Source organism: Mandrillus leucophaeus, unplaced genomic scaffold, assembly GCF_000951045.1.
Source record: "Mandrillus leucophaeus isolate KB7577 unplaced genomic scaffold, Mleu.le_1.0 Scaffold532, whole genome shotgun sequence".
In the NCBI taxonomy this organism is placed as follows: Eukaryota; Metazoa; Chordata; class Mammalia; order Primates; family Cercopithecidae; genus Mandrillus; species Mandrillus leucophaeus.
Genome location: NW_012105720.1, coordinates 688,625 through 709,014, shown reverse-complemented (window position 1 = coordinate 709,014; position 20,390 = coordinate 688,625). Strand labels below are relative to the sequence as shown.

At 37.5% G+C, this 20,390-nt stretch overlaps 2 protein-coding genes across 3 annotated transcripts in view; one reads left to right on the top strand and one right to left on the bottom strand.

Annotated features, from left to right (window-relative positions):
- Positions 1 to 14,059, top strand: part of DNAH7 (dynein, axonemal, heavy chain 7) — a 384,437-nt gene extending 370,378 nt beyond the window's left edge. For both annotated transcript variants that reach the window (XM_011997181.1, XM_011997180.1), the window contains exons 62-65: positions 1,993 to 2,145; positions 3,763 to 3,940; positions 10,973 to 11,076; positions 13,637 to 14,059. In XM_011997181.1, the coding sequence (XP_011852571.1) occupies positions 1,993 to 2,145; positions 3,763 to 3,940; positions 10,973 to 11,076; positions 13,637 to 13,843 (642 nt within the window). In that variant the 3' untranslated portion in view covers positions 13,844 to 14,059. The remainder of the gene's footprint in view (positions 1 to 1,992; positions 2,146 to 3,762; positions 3,941 to 10,972; positions 11,077 to 13,636) is intronic.
- The window catches only part of SLC39A10 (solute carrier family 39 (zinc transporter), member 10), an 80,735-nt gene continuing 74,402 nt past the window's right edge, over positions 14,058 to 20,390 (bottom strand). Inside the window, exon 10 of the mRNA XM_011997193.1 lies at positions 14,058 to 16,846. Coding sequence (XP_011852583.1) covers positions 16,688 to 16,846 — 159 coding nt within the window. The 3' untranslated portion in view covers positions 14,058 to 16,687. The remainder of the gene's footprint in view (positions 16,847 to 20,390) is intronic.

Here is a 20,390-nt window from a genome sequence, read left to right as displayed (position 1 = left end):
AAAAAAAAAAAAAAAAAAAAGAATGGGACATTATCATGTTGAATGAACACAATAAGAATACTGGTGATGGTTGACTGTGGTCTTCAGTGTAGGTTACCTGGCTAGGCTGTTCGTTTAAGAAACATTCAGCTTGATTATGTATTTCTTCTTGACCTGCTTCTTCCTGTGTCCTTCCTGGAAGATAAAGGGCTGGCTCTAGTATTCTAGGAATTAAAAGGGAAAAGAAGCCCCAGGGAATCTGAGCATCCAGTATTCATGCATTCACTTAATCCCCCTGATTTCAGCGTGGTAACTTTGGCCCTAACGGGGCCTGACATTTCCCACTCTAGGGATTTCCGCATTTTCCTCTCCAGGCTGTATTCAAGGTAGGCAATGCGTAGTTTGTGGGGTGGGGGAGAAGATCTAGGATTCTGTTTTTTAAGCCAAGTTTTAATGATCTTTAACACTGCCCTACTCGCCCCACTTTCAGAAGTATCTAGGACCTTCATTCCCAAGATTTAGGGGTATTGTGCAGTGTATGTCTGGTTGATTCTTAGCTTTTCCCCCTGCCAATTTAGGATCAGGTTTCTTCTGTATGCTAAGTCTACTACCAGTGGTCCATAGGCTTTCTAACTCCCACAATTGTGTTGTCATTTTCCCTTCCCCTCTTTGTTTCCACACTTGGGGGCTTATGTCTTTAAAAAGTAAATTCCTTTACTGCTGTTTTAGTGAGGTTTTGAGAAGAAGGCAAATGAAATGTGTATATTTAGTACATCAAATTTACTTCCAAATCTCCCTATGTTAGTTGGAATATTTTCAACTATAGGAAAGACAGAAATGAATAATAGCAACTGGCCCAGTTAAAAGTCAAATAGGAATTTTCAGGGCCTTCAAAGTTTTAACATCTGTGCATCAGTCATTCAAAATGGGAAATGGTCAACCAGACGTCATAATTCAATTCCAGGACATTTTAACTTTTCAAAGTATTTTATGTAATTTTTCTAATTTTATATTTAGCACCATGCATTTTCAGAATGCAGTATAGAGCTGTATTACTTATCCACTTAATAGACAGTAAACTAAGTCAAGGTTAGTCTGTGATTTAATAGCTAGTGAGTAGCCAAGTATTGATTAAGATTTTTCTATTAAAATTCAGTTAGTTCAGGTGCAGGTGCAGTGGCTCATGCTTATAATCCTAGCACTTTGGGAGGTCAAGACAGGAGGATTGCTTGAGGCCAGGAGTTTGAGACTGACATGGGCAATATAGTGAGACCCCATCTCTACAACTTTTTTTTTTTTTTTTTTTTGAGATGGAGTCTGCTTTGTCACCCAGGCTAGAGTGCAGTGGCACAATCTTGGCTCACTGCAGCCTCGACCTCCCAGGTTCAAGTGATCCTCTTGCCTCAGCCCCCGAAGTCACTGGGACTACAGGCGTGCACCACCACGCCCAGAAAATTTTTGTATTTTTTGTAGAGATGAGGTTTCGCCATGTGGCCCAGTCTAGTCTTGAACTCCTGAGCTCAAGTGATTCACCTGCCTCGGCCCCAAAGTGCTAGGATTACAGGCATGAGCCACCTTGCCTGGCTTCCTATACAAAACAGTTTTAAAAGTAAAAAATCAGTTGGGTGTGGTGATGCATGTCTGTAGTCCCAGTTTCTTGGGAGCCTGAGGTGGAAGGATTAGTTGAGCCCAGAAGGTCAAGGTTGCAGTGAGCCATGATCCCACCACTGCACTCCAGCCTGGGCAATAGAGGAAGATCCCATCTCAAAAAAGAAAAAAAAAAAAATTGGTTAGATTAAAATTGTTGATATTTTTCTAAGGAATAATTCAGACTGCGTGGCCTACTTGTAAGCAAAAACAAATATCTTCACTTTTTTTTTTTCCTGTATGACTCAACCTTAACTAATCACAGTGTAAACAGAGGATAATTGTGAAGGAGGTATTTAAAAGGTGGTTGCTCATAGTCTATCATAATCTATACTATTATATTAACCAAGGTTAAATGTGTTTCAGGGGCTTGTAGTCATGTCTACAGATCTTGAAGAAGTGGTTAGCAGCATTTTGAATGTCAAAATTCCAGAAATGTGGATGCGTAAATCCTACCCAAGCCTTAAACCACTTGGCAGCTATGTGAATGACTTCCTTGCAAGACTAAAATTCTTGCAGGTAAGTTCATCCGAATGACAGTATATTGTTAAGTTTCTCCTGGTTTCATTTTCTTCTTCAGAATGCTTACTGTAATGGGTATTTCTCTCTAGTTTTTCTGTGCCTCCCAAGCACAACTCAGCACTACTTAATATTTCATGTAATGTATGTAACTGCTACACCAAACTGTCAAAAAGCTAGTACTAAATGAAGGGAGAAAACATCTAGCTATGTTGGTTTTTCCACTAAGTATTTAACATTAAAATAGATACCTACAGCAGAACATCTTAGAAAGCCAGTCAAGCGACCAGTGAGGGGTATTAGAGCTTCATTGCCCAGCACTTTTCTAGGTCGTGAAATCACTAGATTGCTGGTTCAGCCCAAGTCAGTAATGACCTCAAAGGCTAATTGTCTTGGAAATGTTGAGTGGGCAGAAGCCTATCTACTAATTGTCTGGTAATATTGGTGCTTAACTATGTTCTTATTAACAATTGTACCTATTAGAAATATTGATTTATTTCCTAGATTCTGTATATAATGTGTCAAAAACTGCCTATGAAGAAATTTCTGCAGGGATAAGATGGTTAAACTCCCTTTTGATAATACAGGCCTTTTGTTTGCTACAGTCAATACTAAGGAACTAAGATTGTTTTTGAAGTTATACCTTGGGCTCTTATAGGGAAAAGCTTTTCAAACTCATGTCTTCAGATTTGCTTCTCTAATTTACTATCTAGTTAAAGTTGGTATTCAACTGACTTACCATTAGAATATATGTTATGAACAGAGAATTAAAGTATCTTGATATTTCTAAAGGCCTTAAGGTCTCACTACCCTGCTTCTTCCAGGAATTCCTTATACAATATTGTGTTCCTATATGTTGAATTTTACTGTGTTTTAGTGAAGTAGGAAGAAAAACTTCCAAAACAACCTTCTGTTGGGTACTAATGACTAATTAAAGAGAGAAAAAAAGTGAAAAAAAACCCAGAACCATCAGACCAGACTTTATGGGGATCTCTTCTTCCGTTCAACTATATAACATGATATATTGTGTAACAATGCATATCAGATATTCAGTATTGTAGGGAGCCTTTCTGAAAGAATGACGTATAAAACAGACATTTGTTTGCATTAATGCACATTGTAATTTCCAAGCTGATATGATAGGTATGAAATTGAAGTCAGGACAAACACCGAATATGCCACCTGTTTTTAAACCTTGCGAGTATGACTTGTTATTACCCAGAGGTCATTTATTAGTTCATCTAAAAGATAATAAGTGTCTTTGGATAAATTTTATTAAGTAGTGTTGTATTCAGAAGTTGAAAGGCTCTCTAGGTGTGGTGGCTCACGCCTGTAATCCCAGCACTCTGGGAGGCTGAGGAAGGCATATTGCTTGAGTCTAGGAGTTCAAGACCAGCCTGGGCAAAATAGCAAAACCCCTTCTCAACTAAAAACACAGAAAAATTAGCCAGGTGTGGTGGTGTGTGCCTGTATTCCCAGCTACTTGGGAGGCTGAGGTGAGAGGCTCGCCTGAGCCCTGCCTGGGCAACCAGAGTGAGACTGTCTCAAAAAAAAAAAAAAAAAAAAAAAAAAGATTGAAAGGCGCTACTGTTAGCCCACTTGTGTTTTACACCCTAGCAATGGTACGAGGTTGGTCCTCCTCCAGTCTTCTGGCTTTCTGGCTTCTTCTTCACACAAGCCTTCCTGACTGGTGCCCAGCAGAACTACGCCAGGAAATACACAATTCCTATTGATCTTCTTGGGTTTGACTATGAAGTGATGGAAGACAAAGAATACAAGCATCCTCCTGAGGATGGTAAGTGAGTGACAGAATGAGTCGGCTCATATCTGGGCACTGAACAAAAACATGACATTCTAGTTTACTTTCCTCAGCTGTTAAAAAAGTAATAAACATGAATGTAATTTACCCTAAATGCCGGAGAAAAAAATTATTGAGATACAAAGAGCAAATGAGTGAGCCAGGGGGAAAGAGAGAGAGAAGGAGTGAGGGGGAATGATCAAGCAAATAAGGGAGGAAAATGATAACAGCAGATGAATCTGGGTAAAGAATATATGTCATTTGTACTTTTTTGCAAAATTTTATAAGTTAGAAGTTATTCCTAAAGTGTTAAGAAGGTAATCATCAAATTAACAGCACATGGGATAATCAGCCATAATCTTATGTTGACTGTGGGGACTTGACATGTACAGCATTGAAAAGAAGGTTTTTCCTGGTCCCTTGAAGTGTATACCTTTGTAGAATCCTAAAATATGTATTCTTTCCTGTTATATATATGTCATTCCAAAACTTAGAGCTTACCATTCCAAAACTTACACCTAATAGAAACATTTGCTTTGTGGTTGAAGGATTGTGAGGAAATCTTTATTTTCTCAATGATTGTCTACACTTTATGGCTACCCTGATGTTTTATTTCAAATTTAGTGGACAAGACCACTATTTTAAATAAGTTATTTTTTAAATGCTACAGATGACAGAATTTTACCAAAATTGTCTTTATATAAATGACATTAATCTCTAAGTGACTGTTAATGTGTACTGCTTTAACTAATGTGTTGAAGACAACTTCCTTATTCATCACTGAATGATGGATTCACTGGCTCACTCTTCTGTCAGGCACTGGAGATATCAACAGGGAACAGTTTAGGATCTTGTCCCTTAACTAATTTATACTGTGGTGGAAGACACTAACAAGTAGATATGTAATCACAACAGTGTATGATAATCACATTGGTGTGCCAAGAAGTTTTATTTTAAATTGATGTCACAAATCTCAAGATGGTTTGTAACACTATGAAGCAATCCCACTACTATTCCCGGGGATATTTGCTTTCCTCCTGTCAAAACAACCACTTATGCCCTCTTTGCCCTTCCTTCTGCTCCCACATCTCACCTTATCCTTCATGGAAAAAAATTAAAAGCCATCTGAAGAGAGCTTTTAGCACCACTGACTCACTGCATTTGTCAACGTCTGTACCCTTGAGGAATCTAGATCCCATTTTTTTTCCTTCTCAAGGGCTTTGCTCCTTTAATTGTGCCCTCTCTTTCAGGAATAAATGATTTCTCTCATTAATAAATAATTCCTGTAAACCTACAACATGCTCTAGAATCTCTCATCTTAAATCAACCATTTCAATTGTCTTTCTACATCCCCCTCAGCTGCTGTCCCGGATCTCCGCTCACCATTATAGCAAACTTTCTCAAAAGAATTGTCTTTACATGCTGTCTGCAGGTTCTCACTTCCTATTTGTTGTCTACCTTTCATCCTTTCTAATCAACTGATGCTGTTCTTTTCAGAGTTAGCGATGGCTTCCATGTTGACAAATCCCATGAATTCTCTTCTGTCTTCATCTTAATTTCTTAGTGATTTTTACCACTTGCCATCTTCATCTTTCTAGAGACATGCTTCTCTGTTTCCAGGACATCACCCTCTCCTGATTTTCCTTATCTCATTGGCCACATTCATGCAGGTTGGCTGGTTTAGGCTCCCCTAATATTACAGTTTCCAAGGACTCAGTCCTGGGACTATTTCTTTTTTCTGATAGCATCCTAGCCCCAAGTGACCTTATTCTTTTTTGTATCTTTAAACATTAACTCTGCTTATGTCCTCCAAATGTAAATCTCTGAATCTTCAATCTAGATCTTTCCTCTAAGATCAGACCTCCATACCCAATTGCCAACCTGAAATCTCCACTTTGATATCTCCTGAATATGTAAAATGAGATATTTCCATAAATGCCACCACTATCCAGACAGAAACCCAGGAATTCTTCATTCTTCTGCTCCCTCATCTGTTCATATCAAGGGCAGTTGCTCACCTATCATCCTACTGTCAGCACAACTTTTTTATTTTTTTTGAGACAGGGTCTCACTTTGTCACCCCGACTATAGTGCAGTGGTGTGATCTTGACTTACTGCAGCCTTGACCTCCTGGGCCCAAGTGATCCTCCCACTCAGCCTCCTGAGTACCTGGGACCAGAGGCGTGCGCCACCATGCCCAGCTAATTTTTTCATTTTTTGTATAGACAGGGTCTCCCTGTGTCGTCCAGGCTGTTCTTGGTCTCCTGAGCTCAAGGAATCCACTCATCTTGGGCTCCCAAAGTGCTGGGATTACAGGCGTGAGCCACTGCACCTGGCCCCACCACCTTTTTTATCTTGCCTTCTCCTCTAGCCTTTATCCTGTCTCCCTACTGTCATTACCCACTTACTGCCTTTAATTTGTATAGAAGCCACAGAATTTTTTAAAAAATGAAAATAGATTATATCAGCTTTTGGTCTCCATTGAAAACCCAGACAACTAAATACGTTTTTTCCCTTTGTGGTTTGAATAAAATCCAGACCCCTTATGGTGACAATGAGGCCAGGCGTGTTCTAGCCACCACCCACCCATACAAGCTCATCATGTGCCATTATGCTCAGGTCACACTAACCTCCTGACAGTTTCTAGAACAGCTCACGTTCTTTTCTTTTGGGATCTTGGGAACACCACTTTCATCTGTTGGAGCCACCCATTTCACCTTATTATCCCCTCTTGCAACTCTGCTTATTAACTTCAAAGCATCAGACTGTAATGATTTTATGTGTTTGTTTCTTTATATCTCTGTCCCTCACTACAGTACAGATACCAGAAGAGCGGTGACCTTGTTTGTCTGCACCATTCTTTCTTGAGTGCCTCTCAGTGTCTAGCACATAAAGGGCCCTCAAATGCTGCTGGGGAAATTCCAAAAATTATGCTACTGGAATCCACTAAAAATGTATGGACTCGAACCCAACCTTTTAAAGATACCTTTTATTCCACTCTCTAATACTTAAACAGTTTTATTGCAGAAACACGTTTAAGAACAATGAATGCAAGGAATAAAGAATCATTGGGACATATGATATCTTAGAAATAATATTTTTCAGTCACAGATGCCTAACCTACCATTAATCTGACCATTTGTTCAAAATCTCTTTATTCTTAACATACTCAAAAGAAACTTTATCCCACTAGAGGCTTTTAAAATAAATAAAACAAATACAGAAGGAAATTTAACAACCTTCTGCTAAGTTATTTATTGAATATAAGCTTTAACAAAATTTTTTCCCATACAGCTCACTATATTACATGTCATAAAAGACACTAATAAATATGAGTTTGAGCCCCTGCCCTCATAAAATTAAAAGTATAGTTAGATAAACTTAGCAACATACCAGAAGGATAAATAATTTGGCTCAAATTAAGTATTTGGCAATGGAGGAAAGGAATGTTTAAGTTGGGTAAAAGCAAATCAAGGAAAGGGCACGGATACTTACCGTGGGGCTGCTCTGTACCACTGCTGGGATCCAGAGACTGCCCAGTCCATTACACTGAATCCTCACAGTACCCCTATGGCTCAGATACTACTATTACCGCCATTAGACAAGGTGGAAACTAAGGCTCAGGAGGGTTAAGTAACTTGCTGTAGGTCTCACAGCTAATAATGGACGGAGTTGAGATTCAGACTCAGGTCATCTGGCTCTCATGCTTAGCTGCTTTCTCTATGGCCTACTGAGTATTTTGGTAGAAGTTTGAAAACATCACATTTCTCAAGGAATGTTTTCTTAAAGGAGCGATGGTTACTTCTTAAGTATTTAATTTAGATGCATGAATTTTTTTCTAGTTCTTTTCATATTATTATAATAGGCAGAAGGTGGCATTTGGGTTGAAGCTTGAGCAGCACTGATGATATCTTTTAAGGGTTTTATGTTTTTGAACTCAGCTAAAAGACTGAATTTATAAGCATTGCCAAAAGCTTCTGAACTAGCTAATACCCAAGATTAAACTATTGTGTTGCCCGTTATTATATACTGAACATAATTATTCTACAGGGTAGCTGATATTTCTTTTTACATTGATTTACTAATTTAATCCACAGAAGCTCTTATTAAAGAAGATCAAGTATTAAAAATCCAAAACTATCTTGAAAACAGTGGAGTAAAAATAAAGCACAACTTATTAAAGGATCCAAAAAGCCCATTTAGTGTTCCAAGATCATACACTGAGGAGCAGTCATCAGCTAATTAAACTGTTTTACTGACTACCACAATGTTGGCCCAGGCTTAATTTATAATAGCTGATAGATTTCTGCAAAATCTCAAACTTTATTTTATACACTTACCAACACACACATATGCATTTCACCAATAAGCACACATATCCACAAATTAGCCTTTTTGTCATCCTAGTTTTTTCCTTCCTACTTAGCTAATTATCAGAAAGAAAAAGAGAATCCATGGAATGATTTAGATAAATGGGTTTTTCCCCAAGGAATCAATTTCTCATAGGACCCTAGTGGGAGGGACATAAATCACACCTGAGAACAGCTTGGGATAGAAGCCAAGTTTCTTTTTTTTCCAATCTCTACCCCTTCACCATACTTTATAGATATTTTTGTATGTTCCTGTTTCTAGGTTCTGGGCCTCATAAAGATGTCATCCTTATATACCTAAGATTAAATTAAAATACAATGAAAAGGGGCACCTAAAGGCTACAATGCTGCTGAAAGTTTTTTAGTATTTGAAATCTGTATTAGTGAGGGTTCTCTAGAGGGACAGAACTAATAGGATATATGTATATATGGGAGGGAGTTTATTAAGGAGAATTGACTCACACGATCACAAGGTAAAGTCCCACGGGATAGGCTGTATGCAAGTGAAGGGGCAAGGAAGCCAGTAGTGGATCAGTCAGTCTGAGTCCCAAAACCTCAAAAGTAGGGAAGCAGACAGTGCAGCCTTCAGTCTGTGGCCACAGGCCCAAGAGCCCCTGGCAAACCACTAGAGTAAGTCCAAGAGTCCAAAACCCAGAGAACTTGGAGGCTGATGTTTGAGGGTGGGAAGCATCCAGCATGGGAGAAAGATGAAGGCTGGAAGGCTTAGCAAGTCTGCTCTTTCCAACTTCTGCCTGTTTTATTCTAGCTGCACTGGAAGCTGATTAGATGGTGTCCACCCACATTGAGGGTGAGTCTGCCTCTCCCAGTTCAATTGACTCAAATGTTAATCTCCTTTGGCAACATCCTCACAGACACACCCAGGAACAATACTTTGCATCCTTCAATCCAATCAAGTTGACAATATTAATCGTCACAGGATCCTATATTATAGATGCAACTACCTAAGCTTCCTCTGATCTGAATTGCTAGGTACTACTAGGTGACTCAGTTACCAGTTGACAGCATTGCATAGCATGAAGGGAGGCAGAAAATAGTGAACGAGAGGGGAACTGGAAAAACTGTAGCTGACACTATGTGCTGATGACATCTCACAGATGGCAAAGGGCATCACTCATAGAGCAGGACAGCTATGAACAAGGACCTGTTAACATCTGTCATTTTCTATATATTCTATATATCTATATCTTCATGTCCTTACTAGCCATGAGAAATAAAAATGTATTTAAAGATTCTCACCTTATTTCCTATGCAATTGATGGGTTGGAAAGAACTTTTATCCCTATCACCACTTTTCTAGGTGTTGACATGAACTCTTTGGTTTACTTTCTATGATATTATCATTCTTCCCAAATGAGGAATAACTAGTCTGATTGGTTAGAGGCAGAAATTTATTGGGCTATGCTTTTGAGTCAGTCAGGGAGGGTATTAAATAGCTCACTTGGACCTGTGTATAGGTTCTCTTTCTTTTCCATTGTATTTCATACTATAAAGTTCTCCTTCTTTGCCCTATCCCCACCTGTTTTGGTGACTGGTGGACTGGCCTTAGAGCTGGCCACAGAGGTAAAGACGCAGAATGTGCTCTACAGACCCATCTCTTCCCTCACGCAGGTCCACCCCTCCATTGCCCGGGCTCAAGGTCCATTTTGCAATCCAGCTTTACCAGAGTTATACATTGGCAGTTACTGGACAAGTGCTTTGTCAATTAATAGAACTGATACTGTATTCCAATGTATTCTTCCCATCAGTTAAAACCCAGAGAAGAGAAAGGGTCTTTCCCCAACTCCATCATTAAACTATCCACATGTGGCCATTTAAATTTAACTATAATTAAAATAAAATTTAAAATTCAGTTATTTGGTCACACCAGCCACATTTCAAGTGTTCAACTTACTAATACCAGCCTCTTGTAGCTAGTGGCTACCATATGGGACAACACATAGAACATTTCCATCATTGCAAAAAGTCCTATTGGACAGCACTGCTGAAGTAGATTTTCATATAAAACTCTACAAAAAATGTAAAGCCAAAGAAAGTAACTCATGTTTCACTGATTGCCTAATTTGTACTCTTTAGCTCTTAGTGTACAACATCACTTTCTAGAGAGAGTTCATCACGTGTCTTTCATCATCAACAGACTAAGGAGAGCTCTTGGCAGTAAGAATAAATTCTAAAAGGGGAGGAGCAATTTAATTCTTACGACATTAGAGATCTACAGAAGGGTACTTTGTTCATATGCTGCCCACTGGCCACCACTCGATCCCTATTACCTTTATTAAGAACTATTTTTCCCCCCAGATTTCACAGCTTCTGAAAACACAGTATAATTATTGACTAATTAACAATGTAAATTTGATAACATTCACAGACACTGAGAACTTCCCATAGACTCATTTAAAATTTCTTTCCTCTTTCGTCTTCCACACCTAATTTTACTATTGCATGATTTCACTAGGCAAAGTTTCAATGTTCTTGAAATATGGATGTTAAAACACTCAGGAGATTGCTTTCATTGGAGAACAAGTCTTAGGCTGCAAATCTAGTATCACCTGCATAGTACTTACATTAGAAATTTCAGATTCAGAACTCAATCAAAATGCATATATAAAGTGTTATATTAACATGTTTCTTTTGTATTTAGGTGTTTTCATTCATGGATTATTTCTGGATGGAGCTTCCTGGAATAGAAAGATCAAGAAACTTGCAGAATCGCATCCCAAAATTCTTTATGATACAGTGCCTGTGGTTAGTAAATTCTAATTATATATACATGTGGAATTATTTTATACATATTTTATATATAAAATAGACCCCATCTTGTATGTATATATGCGTGTGCATATGTATATATATAAACAAACACATATACAGTCAATTCTTGTTATTCATGGGAATTACGTTCTATAAAGTTGCTTCCAACATTGAATTAGCAAATACTGAACCACTGCTCCTGGGGAAATAAATACAGGGTTATTTCTTTGGTCACAACATTTTTGTTAGCTGATCAATAAATAACCTTATTTGTGTCTGTTTAAAGACACCTCATTTAATATACAATGTTGAGTCATTAACATTAACTCACGGTCAAAATTCTATGAGCTTCGTTGAGACATGAGCTAATATTTTCTCTATGAGGCGTATCAGCCTTCTTGCACTTAGCATTGGCCGGGCGCGGTCGCTCAGCACTTTGGGAGGCTGAGGCGGGCGGATCACCTGAGGTTGGGCATTCGAGACCAGCCTGACGAACATGGTGAAACCCTGTCTATACTAAAAATACAAAAATTAGCCGGGCGTGGTAGCAGGTGCCTGTAATCCCAGCTACTGGGGAGGCTGAGGGAGGAGAATCGCTTGAACCCAGGAGGTAGAGGCTGCGGTGAGCTGAGATCACACCACTGCACTCCACCCTGGGCAACAAGAGCAAAACTCCGTCTCAAAAAAAACAAAAAAAAACAGCACTGCGTTACACATGGGGGTCATTTTAAACAGTGAAATCGCCAACAAAAACACAGAAATGTGAAAACTCTGGTACTAAATAGGCCATGAAAAAGGACACTAGTTTACGGTTATGAGGTGAAACAAGAAAGCAGAGCCTCTCACCTGGTTCAACCTGAGCTGGGAAAGTGTGTTGGATGACACAAATCTTTAATGCTCTGCAAATGTCCACCAAGGAGCACGACAATGCTGCCAACTGATTTTAGGATTAGAAATAAACTTTGGTGAGCAGGCAAATTTGGAAATGTGGAATCCACAAATAGTGAGGTCAACTGTATATACATTCACACACGTGTTCATTATATATTTTTTCGCACACTTTGACTTGAAAATGTGAAACTTGCATATTAAAAGATTTTGAAAACCATCAATTTAAAAAGCTACATTTCCTAGGCACCTATCTCCAGCACTGGCAGATTAAGCTTCATAAAATATAATTAAACTTCCCTCTATAACTGCATCATGAGAAAATGGCTTAAGAAAACAGCAATTTGAAGGGTAGGTCTGGGATGCTGTGATAAAATATAGGCAGTGGTATTTATGTGAATTCTGTTTGCAGGATTCTGGCAGCAGCTCAAAGACAGGTAAAAAGCCCTTCAGAGCAGCTGTAACAGGATCAGTGAGGGATCAACTGACAGCCAATTGTGAGAAAGCTGTCATATATTTTAAAATGCCATGGGCACAAAAGTTTAAAATACAAGACCCAAATTGAAAGTTGCAAGGACAAGTAAATGCAATTTCAGGAGCTGATCGAAATTGAGTCTTTCACATGGAAACTCTTAAGTAGCTTGCAGTGTGTGCAAAAAGAAATTAATATATAAACTGATAATGGTTCTCCTGAATAAGGAGCTACTTAGAAATAAAAATTCTCATTAGAAAAATCCTCTGGGGTTGAAATGAAATCTGAGTTCGGAAGAGTGCTTTGAGTCTTACGTTATAGTTAATATTTCAGAAACTGCCTTGTGGATCCCCCCTTATGAAAATCTGGATTCCACAATTAAGTGGGAGAAATAGAGAAACTCGCATCCTTATAAGCTCCTTGAACAATCTGTGTTTTGACCTGAGAAACCTAAAAGAGGGGTCTGAACATTGGGGCTGTCAAGTCCTATCATCTCGAGGATTGCTATTACTTCTACTCCAGAAAAATAAATTGAATTAAATTCTAAAATATCTTTATGAACATGGTTTGTTCTTACTCTTACATTCAAAGATCAAATTGCCTCAAAATCTTATTTTTAAGACTGGTGAGGTCCAATAATAAATTGTAGGAACTTGGTTAATGACTAAAAAGAATGGGGTATAGATTGTGGTTATAAAGGAATGCAATTATATTTTAAACAGCATAATATATATAGTATCTCCTTTATAATAGTCTCCTAAAACGGGAAGGTTTTCTAGTCATACAGTTGTTGATAAAAATCCCTTCAGCATTTTTTTGGGACTGGCTTTCAATTAATATAAAGGCACATGATTCTGAGTATCAGTGTGGCAATTCTCTCCTTTGAAAGTATGTCTGTTTTTTTTTTTTTTTTAAATCATTGTAAGTACTAAAAGTCATTTCCCAGGTAATTGTGGTTGAGAGAGGAATAGTTAGAAAATATGCTTTTAGACAGAGTAGGCGAAAACTATTTTGTCTCAGTTATGAGAGTTCTATAAAATGTTTTGAGCAATCACAACACCGCTGGTGAAAATAAATCTGTTTGGGCCACAAAAATTTGCATACATAACCTTACTCTGAGACTACGATAGTAGGCTCAAATACATGTATATTTAATAGCCTTGACTTAAAGAGATGTTATGTATTTTCTTCCAGATGTGGCTAAAGCCCTGTAAGAGGGCAGATATTCCAAAACGGCCAAGTTATGTTGCTCCATTGTATAAGACAAGTGAGCGGAGAGGAACATTATCCACCACTGGCCATTCCACAAATTTTGTGATTGCCATGACTCTTCCCTCTGACCAACCCAAGGAACACTGGATTGGACGAGGTGTGGCACTGTTATGTCAACTTAATTCATAACCAGAAGACGTCATTTCCTTGTTCCTATTTCTTGTTGGATGGCTGAGTAGGAAGCATATTTTACTACTTAAACATTTTTTTTTTGGTTTAAATACATTTGACTAAAGTTATAATTATGAATTTACTTATGAGCAAATGCAGATAAACTTAATATGATTCATACTTAAATGTAAGGAAATGTTCTGAAATAAAGACTAAAGAAAACACATTGGCATATTTGCTCTCTCTGAGTAACTTTATTTTGGAGGAGTTCCATAAGCATTAGGAACATACATAAAATGACACACCACTGTTGACAATGAAAAAAAAAACAGCATTTGATATTTTCCAGCTTTTTAAGTTAAAAAAAAATGATTCAGTTAAAACAAAACAAAAGTTTAGATATTTTAGCAAGAATCACCTTGCAGGACCATAATCACATTTAAGCCACTGACTTTTATTGTTAATGGAAAAAATTCACACTGCATCTAGTTACTATAGTATTTCTAAGCATAATCACAGCTGATTGAATGCAATGTGATATATACCAAAATTCATATGGATGTCACACAGTGACAGCATTGTACAAGTAACATTAATGACCTCCAACAAACACACTTTAAATTAGACTGGTCAAGCTAAAAGGAATGTTGGAGCCAACAGAAATGTAGTGGAATTCAGATTGTCTAGTAAGACTTGAAACTATACATTAGAATGATGTGAAAACTAAATACTGGTGGAACCCTAATACTAGCAGCAACTGTTACAGCCCTCTTAAAAGATTTGTAAAATCTGGCAAATAAAGATAATACAATATTTGAGAGAATATAAAACTTTATATACTTCAGCATAACCCACTTGCTTTAAATCAGGTATTTTAAAACTGGGAGTATATTCCAGCTGTTGCTTTTATAAAAGTTCTAAAATGAAGCAGATTTAATGCTGGAATGCAGAATCCTATTTATTTGGGTATAAAAACCCAAAAATGAACTATAAATATATCTTGGTTCAGAAATCAAGATACATGAATCACTTGAAGTTGGCAGTACTAAATAAAATATCAGCACCTTTTAGCTAGGTTGCTTGAAGGGCCAAGCAATGAGATGAGGACTGTCCTAATTCAGTGCCCAGTGCTGAAAATAATCTATGTATAAAACTTCTACTTATTATAAGGAGGCCATGGAGTAAGTCAGAAATAATTTTTCAGATTCAAGCATAAATTAAAGAACACCTAAGCTCCCTTGCTTACAGCATACAGAAGAAACACTGGCAATAATCTATAAATACCTGGATGCATGTGCTGCTCTCAGTTTTGTTTTTGTTTTAAAGTTCATAGAGTAGGAGGAAAGAAGAGTACTAAATGAAAACATTTTAGATGGAATGGAAAAGAGTTTGGCTCTTATATATTTGAACAATAAGATTGTTACAGCAGCTACACTGGTTGCCAAGCAGATTAAAACAAAGCTAGCTGCACATAGTTCAAATACAGTTTACCTGGCATAAATGAAGACCATGTGGCATAGGATGTAAACAGAAAGCTACATGCATATGACTAGTAATACAAATTATTAAGTAAAATTTCAGGATAAACATGGCTTGCACTTCTCACAAATCATTCACAATTACGTTAGGAGAACAGGGCACCTAAAAAAGAGACTAACCTCTATCAGGCACCAACAGCATATCTTGGCACAAGATGATCAGGTGATTTCAGCTGAGTAATTTAAATGTGTCTTCCAAGTCACTTGGGTACCATGACAGCCATGGCAATAATGGAGTTTATCCTAGTCACTGTTCTAAATTGACACTTCAGGTACAGATCACAGACATGGTAAACTTTGATTTTCTGCTTTACGACCTTGTAGCCAGCCATGGCATATGCTCTTGGTTCCAATGCCAAACTGGTAAAGCAACGTGAACATTCAGAACTTACATTTCCCAATTATTAACTAGTTGGTACTGTTAAAATAGGAAAATCAACTATTTAAACCATGTTTGGTTCATTTCTTTGATATTTTCTAGAGAGTTACAATTGTTTAAAAAGAGAACATTGACCACATGCTCCAAACCCTCACCTCCCCCCATCAAAAAAAAACAAAACCAAACCAAAACAAAATTAAAAAAACAAAACAAAACAAAGAACACCCCAACACCAAGTATTATAATAATACAAAGAACCATTATGAATCTTTCATTAAACCGAAGCTCACACAAACATACAATCACAAATTTCAGTAGTTTAGGCTGCAGGTTTAAACACTATGCAAATATATACAAAAATAGTAACTCTAGATTCAAGAATAAGGGCTTTTCCCAATGCTAAATTCATACTCTAATGCAGCCTGAGCTTTCCTCTAGTTCCTATGTCTACTTTATGCAGCTTCAAAGCTGTGTCAAGTTGATCCCTATCACCACATGTATATATGTAGCTGAATTAAAGAACACTACAATTCATTCTTAAAACACACAAAAAATGTCTCCCCAAAGTCCATTTAAAATATTTTTAAAGTTAAATGATTTTTTTTGGTTCGATCTCTATTTCTGCATAGCCACAGAAGTTTCTACTAATAAAGAGACTAGTGTTTTATATGATTATTTTGTGAAAAGTCTTAATCAAACATCAACACTGGTTCATGGAGTCCCATATTCTCCTCTCTTTATCACAAGCTTTATATTTTTAAAAGACCCCTACGTGCAGGGAAAACAGTACTAAGCACCGGCCTTTTGTGGTTAGGCTCAAATCTACGAAACTTGTAAGTAGTGCAAGCCACTGACTTTCCTTTGAGCAACGTGCATACAGTACAAGGAACAGATGCAAAGCTGCATGGTAACGTTCTCGTAATCAACAGTGATTACTGGGAAAGGTCAAAACTGGATGTCAAATACAATTTTGTCTTCATAGAGGGCAATCACCAGCATAATGGCAAATCCAAACAGCAATCCTAAATTCTGAAGGATGAATTGCCCCACAGGACAAAAGCCATGTTCTTCATTGTCACCATCACCATGCAACATTTCTGGAAGCTAGAAAAACAAATCTTCACATTAAACTTTGTATAATACTTCTGCTCAAAACAGTTTTTAAAACCGTTTTCCTACTTAAGAAAATAAATCACTAAAGTGTAACTACAGACAAAATAATTATTTTATTGAACACAATGCTACCCACCAGATGTATTTTAGTCAAATACTGAAGAAATTTTATGCTTTCGCTAGTCATTAAGGAAATACTAACTCTGTTCCCTCCTCATCATCCCCCACAACAAACACTTAAAATATACACATTAGTCATTTTTCAACCAGTTACTATCCACTGACCTTATAAATTCTGACATTTTACTTTATGCTAAAGTATAAAGCAACTTATTACCAATAAGACACTCAGAAAAAAAGATCACCACAATTCCCACATTTACTAATGTATCTTAAACTCACTAAGAAAGATTCTTGAGCTGGGCATGGTGGCTCACGCCTGGAAATCCCAGCACTTTGGAAGGCCGAGGTGGGTGGATCATGGGGTCAGGAGTTCGAGACCAGCCTGGCCAATATGGTGAAACCCATAAAAATAGAAAAATTAGCCGGGCGTGGTGGGGCGCGCATGTAGTCCCAGTTACTCGGGAGGCTGAGGCAGGAGAATGATTTGAACCCAGAAGGCAGAGGTTGCAGTGAGCCGAGATCACACCACTGCACTCCAGCCTGGGCAACAGAGCAAAACTCCATCTCAAAAAAAAATAAAAATAAAAATAAAAATTTAAAAAAAGGAAGATTCTTTTGGGAAATAACTAATTCAAAATGGTTTCACTTCTTCACTCTTTTCCACTTGAAATTCTCATTTTCCACTGCACATGACAGCAAAGAGATGCTTGGGGACAAATCCAAATCGCCATTCTATGCCCTTAAGCCACTGCTTTCATTCCAGTAACAGACACAGAAAATAATCTAGCAGAGCTATCCAGCATAACTAGTACCAAGTCATACACACTGCCCTCACAGTGTACTCTATTCTCTTAATATGGATAAAATGTCAAAATTCTGAAAATTGTCACATCTTTGAAGGCATAGTGCTTTGAAAAGTTTATACATGGCTGGGCGTGGTGGCTGATGCCTGTAATCCCAGCACTTTGGGAGGCCAAGACAGGCAGATCAACTGAGGTTGGGAGTTTGAGACCAGCCTGACCAACATGGAGTAACCCCATCTCTATCAAAAATACAAAATTAGCTTGGTGTGGTGGTGCATGCCTGTAATCCTGGGAGGCTGAGGCAGGAGAATTGCTTGAACCCAGGAGGTGGAGGTGAGATCGCACCACTGTACTCCATCCTGGGCAACAAGAGCAAAACTCTGTCTCAAAAAAAAAAAGAAAAGTTTATATACTTCAATTTCTGAAGCATACCACATACTACTACATCTAAGAGTAATCTGTAGATTCAAAATACAAAAATTAAATTCCTCTAATTTGTCTTAAGTAAATAAGATTTGTGGAAGAAATACATTTGCATCATTATAGGCATACATTCTTTCCACCCAAACCTAATCTAAAATTGTGAAAGAATTGCTACTTCCAATTTTTACTTTCACTTTTCTGCAAACATAGTTCAAATGTGCAATCAATACCTACAGAAAGATGACACTGATATGCTACTCTCTGGGACACTACGTTTTACTCCAAAACAGTATCTTGGTGCTTTGGGGGTTAGGGAGGAGAAATCTAGTGTTAAGTCACGTAATTCTTAATTCATACTTCTTCCTGTCTAGGAAGAAACATCATTATTTGTTATTAAATAATGGGTACAATTAATCCAACCACCATGCTCTGACGGTGCTACGGTATATTTTAGCCATCTTCTAAAGGTCATATTTAAGACCTACAGCATGCTATCATAAATTCTGTTTAAAAGTCTACAGAAATGGTATATAATAGCTAGTAAAGATTATTTTCTTGTCCAAACCATTCACAAAATCACTTTATCAAATCAACTAATGGTCTAAGAGTTGGCAAACCATACTGAATCTGGCCATGCTTATTCATTTACACATTGTCTGTGGCAGCCTTTGTGCTACAACAGCAGAGGCGCTGTCACAGGAACCACTCACTACAATGGCAGAGCTGAATAACTGTGACAGAAACCATATGGTCCCCAAAGCCTAAACCATTTACTATCTGGCCCTTCAAACTGACAGCTTCCTACATATGGTTCTAGTAAGAAGACTATTTTATTCTATCCTTTCTCCTCCTTCCCCCAAGTTTTTATTGTTACAAAGATTTTTCATTATGACTTTCTTTAAATACTTAAGCATAAACAATATGCAGGATGTTTTACAGAAATATGCCCACTAGATATATATACATACCAACTAGAATAGGAACTATAGGTTTGCCACATTTAATTCTAACCTGAATGTCAACACCCACACTGTTTGTCACAACCACTGCTAAGAGTCAATCAACACCTATGGGTATGGCCATACTTGTTTAAAATATTATACAAAAATGCTTCAATACTGATTGATAAACAGCACCACTCAAAGTCCTCTACAACTGGATACTTCTACCAGGATATCCTATAGGTATCTCAAACTAAAACTTCTGGTACTGTTGATATCTTATTGAATGGCTTTAAATCAATAAAAGTCTTCCTCCACAGAGCCAAAGTGGTCTTTCTGAAACAAAAATGTGATCATGTCACTCTACTGCTTACACTTTTTTATGGCTCTCCAAAGTTTACAAGATAAACTCCCATCTTTTTGGTATGGCATGTTGTGTGACTGTCAGGATATGGCCAACACCTACCTGATGACAATGTGGATCCATTTTTTCCTACTTTAACATTAGAAAATACCCAATTTCTGTGTCATTAAAATCTCACAAAATATATGTGGATAGTTTCTTCCCTTTCTCTTGAACATTTAGAGTGTTTCCAATATAATTATGACATTATAAATACTACTGCAAAGAACCAAGTACTGAGGTTTTATATTTGTTTGTTTATCAGGAGTAGTCATGTTATTTCCTCAGAATATAGTCCTAGCTACAGACTTACTGTTCAAAGGAATGATGTTATAAATCATTCAGCTTCCTCATACGACCCTTCCCCTTGCTTCTAATAAACTCCATTCTTTAGAACTCAGCTCGGATTTTTTGACAGAAAAACTTTCTATTCCCTATCTTTTTTGCCGGCCTCTCTGTAGTTCCACAAACATGGTGCAAAACTCTATCATAACATGTATGAAAATAACTGTAATTAATGACTACTGTTCTTCTGCGTTAAACTATAAATCCTTTCTGTAAAGACTCATTCTTCTTGTATCTGTAAATTTCTAGTGTTACAGATGAAAGGGAATACTAACTATAAACTAAATTTCCAGTAATATATAAAGTAAGACAAAAATGCCTGTCCTCCCAGAGCTGACATCTTAGTGGGGAAGACAAGGAACACAATAAATAAGTAAAATGGCGTTAATAGGTTGAGATACACGTACAATGGAGAAAAAGTAAAGCAGGGATAGAGGATATGAAATGTTGAAGGGGAGATTTAAATTTTAGATAAGATGCCTCCTAAGCAGGAGCTA